The 5,994-nt window shown below is 28.5% G+C and overlaps 1 protein-coding gene across 1 annotated transcript; it reads right to left on the reverse strand.

Moving 5' to 3' along the window:
• Positions 1-500: 500 nt before the first annotated feature.
• On the reverse strand, positions 501-4,730 carry LOC101502434 (putative methylesterase 11, chloroplastic). The gene is made up of 5 exons (XM_004514778.4): positions 4,288-4,730; positions 2,523-2,759; positions 1,922-2,065; positions 1,667-1,798; positions 501-1,105 (listed from the first exon to the last, which is right to left on the reverse strand). Exons 1-5 carry the CDS (start codon positions 4,612-4,614, stop codon positions 833-835), a joined length of 1,113 nt encoding a protein of 370 aa, XP_004514835.1. The 5' UTR covers positions 4,615-4,730; the 3' UTR covers positions 501-832.
• Positions 4,731-5,994: the final 1,264 nt, after the last annotated feature.

The raw sequence follows: 5,994 nt of genomic DNA on the forward strand, positions 1-5,994 counted from the left end.
TCTTAAACAAAAATTATAAATGATTAACAGAAAATTAATGATAAATTAATAAAAATTATAGAATGTATTTTGTATATTTATTCTCTTTTTTTTATATATACTATAACTTTATATTGATTGCAATCTAACATTTATTTACAAAGACATTTATTTCTATCATACTTTCTTTTCATTTCCTCTTATATCAAACAATTAAATACACAACTTATTTTCTCTTATTTTCTTTCCTCTCTCTTTCCTTCATCAACCAAACAAAATGTAAAAGAAAAAAAAAACTAAAATATTCCAAATTAATTTTGAGGAATTAAATGTTACCTTTATTTTTGTCAGAGACTAAATTGGATTTCACAATTTATTTTAGAAACTAAAGTAAGTATTTCCTTGCATGTATTTTAATCATTTATGTCTCTCATAATTAAAGAATTAAAATAAATAAATAAATCTCCAAATTATAGAAATTAATTCCTAAATAAATAAATTTATTTACAGAAACTAAAACAAAACAGCAAAACCACCAAAAGGCGACCAATAATATATTTAAAGCATATATATATCAGTGACAAGTTTTTCTCCAATTCTCAATCGGGGTTACCGGCAACTTTAATCATTAAACCTTGATATTTTTAACCAATAATAACACCAACAATATAACAAGTTTTTTATGTTGTAAAGTAATGGCTGTTTTAAGTTGAAGATTGTAAAAGCTAGTTTTCTTAATTTGAACTCCAAAAAAGAAGAGGAACAATGAAACTTTGATGTACATAAGAATTTTCATGTTAGTGAAACTTTAGCATGAGTAAGGCTTCACAAACAATTTATGTAATGAATGGTCTTAATTTATCATTGAGATTTCTACCAATAACTTATGCAAAGCTTGAGGCTTTGAGAAGAAAGGAGAATGGTCAGCACCCTTCAGATAGAAAACCTTTTCTGGGGGGCTTGCGTTTATCATGTTTTCTTGGAGAGAAGTAGGGATCGCATTGTCTTCAAGAGTTTTAATATAAAACCGCCTTACACTTCCGTATTTCGGTTCTGAAAGAGAAAGTTTCTCTAAAACTGGTGCGAACGGTACCGACCTCATCGAAACAGATGCTAGTGCGACATCCTATATTTAGTTAACAATGAACAAAGAAAGAGGGTCAAGGGTAATTTGGACAAAACTTCACCTTTATCTACCATAAGAGATTAGAGGTCTCTTTAGATAAATAACTTAATTAAACGTTTATAGCATAAATACTATGATAAGTGCTTAAGAAAACTCTATTTTTAGAACAAAAGTTAAAATGAAGTCATATTGTTTTCATATAAACTATAAGTTGTTTTCATAAACAATCTTGAAGAACTTATAGAAATAAGCTAAAACTGTTTATGATATGTCATAAGTTGTTTCCATAAACTCTCTCAGTCTCACAAATACTTATGCCAGTAAATAAACTCAAATAAATCGATCCAAATACATCATAGACCTGAAGTAATCATGAGTCAATTTCACAAGTATTTCCATATTCAACTTCTAAATATTAAAATTTCCATTCAACAGAAATAGGTAAAACTTGAAAAATTCAACGTTATATACACTACAAACTAAAAAAGCCATTGCAAAATAGTCGAATGCAAAATAGAAAAGGCAAAAAAAAGAGACATTTTCATGTAAACTACTACTTACTTTGGTTGGACTTAGGTTGAATAGCAAATCTCTTAACAACGATTTCTCAAGATCAAAAGCAGTCGGAGGACGATCATTCCCATTAGCATACAAAAATATCTGAGCTTGTGGCATGAGATCATTTGATCCTGCCTGCAACAGATAGTCACAATCAAATCATCATTAAATGGATACAAGAATTCTTAATTTTGATCACAGAACAAGTGAAAAATAAGCTATAAATATCAATTTTAATACTAGAAGGAGATGAAAAACCTGTTGCGAAATGATATCGAGAGTACTCTGTCCATTAGTCGGCATCGCTGCAGCGATAAAAATAGCCTTGGAAATCTTAATCGGAAACAACTCCATTGCGTACGATATACATGCTCCGCCAAAATCATGTCCAACCAAGATCACCTTCATAAGAAGCAGATAGAAAGTAAGAACTAAATGGAAGGAACATTCCGCAGATAGCTTAATACTCTCAAACATGGATTTTGTAATACTAAATATCATAATCCTAGCAAGTGAAAATACCCCGAATTTTATATTCCAGCAAGTGAAAGAGATAGAGAGAAGAGTAGTAAAAAAAGTCATGATTTTGGCATCGTTGGATCAAGATCAGAAGGCACGTGTTCAAGTTGGTCGGTATTTTTGAACCCGACTTACTAAAGTCAAAACATGAGCAGTCGGATATTAAACCAACCAAGCCAGTCTATTGATTCCATGACTTCGCCTTTTTTTTTACTGTGTGGAACTTGAATCCAAAAGCTGTAACTTAGAAGCTGCCAGTGATTGAAAAAACACCATACATGCTAAAAGATAGGATAAAACAATCCATTCGATTAGAGTCGGAAAGCAACACAATAAATACCTTTCCATCTTCAGGAAGTTTTTCAAGGAAGTCGGTAAGAGGCTTCACGTATTGCGACAGACTTGTAATGTTGTTTGTATCAAACGAGTGAACACCAGATCCCGTTAAATCTATGGCAGATACTTTATAACCGCTTTCTTCAAGAAGTGCGATAGTTTTGTACCAACACCAGGCACCGAATCCACCTCCATGAACAAGGACATAATGATTGGTCTCAAGATCATCAACCTTTACGCCCTGTCGAAATGAAAACTTACATGTGTAAGCTAAAGAAAATATAACAACAAAGATGACAGGGAAAACAAATAATGTGCAGACAATTTCACCCTGCAAATGGGCAAAGAATATCATTTTTTTGTTATAGTTAGAAAATAATAAATAGCAAAAATAGATTTGTGATTTGTGTAACACCATACCAGAATCAAAGAAACTGGGAAGATTCTGATTACTTTGTGAAAACAATTTTTGTTTTTATTTTTTAAAATATGTATTCATTTTTTTAGTGAAACATTGTAACAAATAGAAGATGAAATGTTAGTTAGAGACGATGCATTTCTAGAAATATTGAAAACAATTCTTTTGGTATTTTCATTGTTTATGAAAATGCAAACAATTGTTAACCTCAAGCGTCTTTAATCTCCTTGTTAGTAAGTAAAATTAACACAAATTTAAAAAAATAAAAATAGAAAATGTTTTCACGAAGTAAACAGATCCAGCCGCAAGTTTCAATGTCAATTTCGAAACACCAATTTCTCTATTGCAACAAGAAAAAGAGGCAAAAAAAAGGTTATCTTTAAAGCTAAACTAAACTTCCATTAAAAAACACTTCAAAATGTCAAACCTCAATTCCTTCAAACTAAGTTACTTTATTTCACAACAGTGTTCTGATTCATTGAATTAATGACAGTAATTGATATGCCTTTGCAAGAAGAAAAAAAAACAGTAATTGATATAAATCAGACAAATTATTTTATTTGCCATCACTTTTCTGATTTTATAAGTCTAAGAAACGGACTCAAATGCCCTGCGGTCAGGAATCTCCGTATTAACACAGTCAGTCATCAATGGTTATTCGATTAAGATTGAGCTGTCCAGATTTATGCTCGATATTTTAAATTATATAATAAAATTTAAAATCTGCATTTTTTGAGACTGTCGGATTTCTGATGGCCACATATGTAGTGTGTGAATGCAGGAATTCTTTGACTGCATGGAACATTATTTCCTAAGAAACCTGATCATTTGTCATAACATATCAATCCCTTCCTAGACTTCCATAAGTTACTTTAGGTTTAAGAAATTACACATCATATATTTTTATCTTAACTCTTAACCTTCTAGATTTTCAATTAAAAGGGTCTTAGTAATCCGAAATTGGGCCATAAGAGAGTAAAGTCTGGTCAACCATTATTCTAGTCAATATTCAAAAATCCAGTTCTCATGATCAATTCAACCAAATAAACATCATCAATTTGAGATTTTCAATTTTAATAAAAAAACTGATAAATCAACAAAATTTTCAAGATGAGCATAAAAATAACCAAATCAACCAACCCACATTAACCTGATCAAGTAATTACTTTTCACAAAGTCCTCAATTTGGAGATTTTTCAATTTAAAAAAAAAAGATAAATAAATAAACAAAATTTGACTAAAAAATGAACATAATAAAAATCAACCGACCCAACAAAAAAAGATAAATTTTTTTTTCAAATACAAAAGGACCCATTTAAAAAAAACACATTTTAATTGAATTTGAAAGTACCTGATGAAGAAGTTGATGAGGTTGAAGAAGAGGGTCAGTGAGTGATCTAGCTCTAGAACTGGAACTACGAGGCAAAGTGTTACTATTATTATTCTTCTTGGACACACCATTTGGATACCTTAAAGAACTCGACCGATCAAACTGTTGTTGTTGTTGTTTTTGCTGATGTTGTTTGTAAAGTATAGCAGCAGCTATAGCTTGTTCACGAATCGCGGCGTCATCGAGCTTTTTTCTCTCTCTGCGGCTAGCAGAAGCTGCGTTTGAAAAACGGTGTTTTTTGGAAGGAGGTTGTTGGGTTGGATTGAAAAGAGAACAGAGGTTACCCATTGTTGTTGTGGTGATTGTGCATGTGAAGGGAAAGAAGGTATAAGAAAGTGAGAAAGTAGTTTTTGTGGGGTTGGGTTTTGAGGAAGGTTCAGGGGGCAATAGAGAGAGATGTGAATGTGTTTGTTTATAGGAAAGAACATTTTATGACGTAAGATTCAAAATACGTCGACGGTTAAATATTATAATAATAATAATAGTGATGATGATCATGATTAAAGAATGAGAATTAAATTAAATAAATTGATGCTTACTTACTCAAATGATTTTTTATTTCTTTCTACTAGAATTACCCCTCCAGTTAGGTACTACTCTATGTGCAAGAAGAAAAATCAAAAAATATTAATATCAATTTTTAATTTATTTTTTATTATTAATTTTTTGAATATTTTAACAAATACATTTTATCGAAAATGTGAGATATTAAATGTATCTACTAATATTTAAATAATAAATATTAAATAAATAAAAAATTATTTAAACTATAAATAAATTCAAAAGTCATAATTTTTTTTTATAAATGATATAAAAAAATATCCAAAAATTTTATTTTATAATTGAGATTAAAGATAGTATTATTTTTAAAATTGAATTGAAATTACAATTGAAAAATTTTATAATTGAGATTAAAGATAGTATTATTTTATAATTTTATTTTAACAAATACACTCAAGAAATTTAACATTATTATATTTTTTAAATTGAATTTAAAGATATCTAATTATTTAAAGGAGATATTTACCATCTTATTCGAGTGTTTAAGGATGTTACTCCAATAAGTATTAAAAATAATACTATGTCATTCAGGAGACGTGTTTATAAATGTTCCATAATTCCTAAATAAAATCTTACGTTGGACTTTTGACCGAATTGTTATCTCTATATCCTAAATTTTATTAAAACAAATTGATGGTTAGTTTGAAAATTCTTTTTAGAAAACGTGTTTGTGCGTGTCTGATTAATATAATCTAAAGATTCGGATTTGAATTATTTGGGTGTTTCTAATTTTTATATTTATTATCGTGCAAACTGTTTGTTTTTGTTGTTGATGAAATTTAGCATGCAAATTGCAAATTATGTTTTCTCTTTATAAAATAATAAACGTGATAATATTTATTTTTTGATAATAAAAATGTAGGTTGAGGAAAAAGTGATTTAATTCAAGGTAATGAATATTTATAAAATAATTTAAATTAATCTCCTTTTAATAATACTTTTAATAATATTAGAAAAATTTAAATTCATTATAACAAGTACAGAGTATTTTTTTTAATAAATAAAATTTGAAAAGAATAAAAAGTATTTTAATTCAAAATAAAATAATATTTTTTTAAAATTATATCAAATATTGAAATTCTATGTAATAAAATTTTATGTGATTAT

This window comes from Cicer arietinum, chromosome 3 (assembly GCF_000331145.2).
Source record: "Cicer arietinum cultivar CDC Frontier isolate Library 1 chromosome 3, Cicar.CDCFrontier_v2.0, whole genome shotgun sequence".
Lineage (NCBI taxonomy): Eukaryota > Viridiplantae > Streptophyta > Magnoliopsida > Fabales > Fabaceae > Cicer > Cicer arietinum.

Bases quoted from the DNA above. Each gene is read 5' to 3' on its own strand.
- LOC101502434 (XM_004514778.4), bottom strand. From the start codon at position 4,614: ATGGGTAACCTCTGTTCTCTTTTCAATCCAACCCAACAACCTCCTTCC. The intron at 2,066-2,522 runs GTATTTATTGTG...CTTCTTATGAAG, and splicing joins AACTTCCTGAAGATGGAAAG to GTGATCTTGGTTGGACATGA. The intron at 1,106-1,666 runs GTAAGTAGTAGT...AACTAAATATAG, and splicing joins TCAACCTAAGTCCAACCAAA to GATGTCGCACTAGCATCTGT.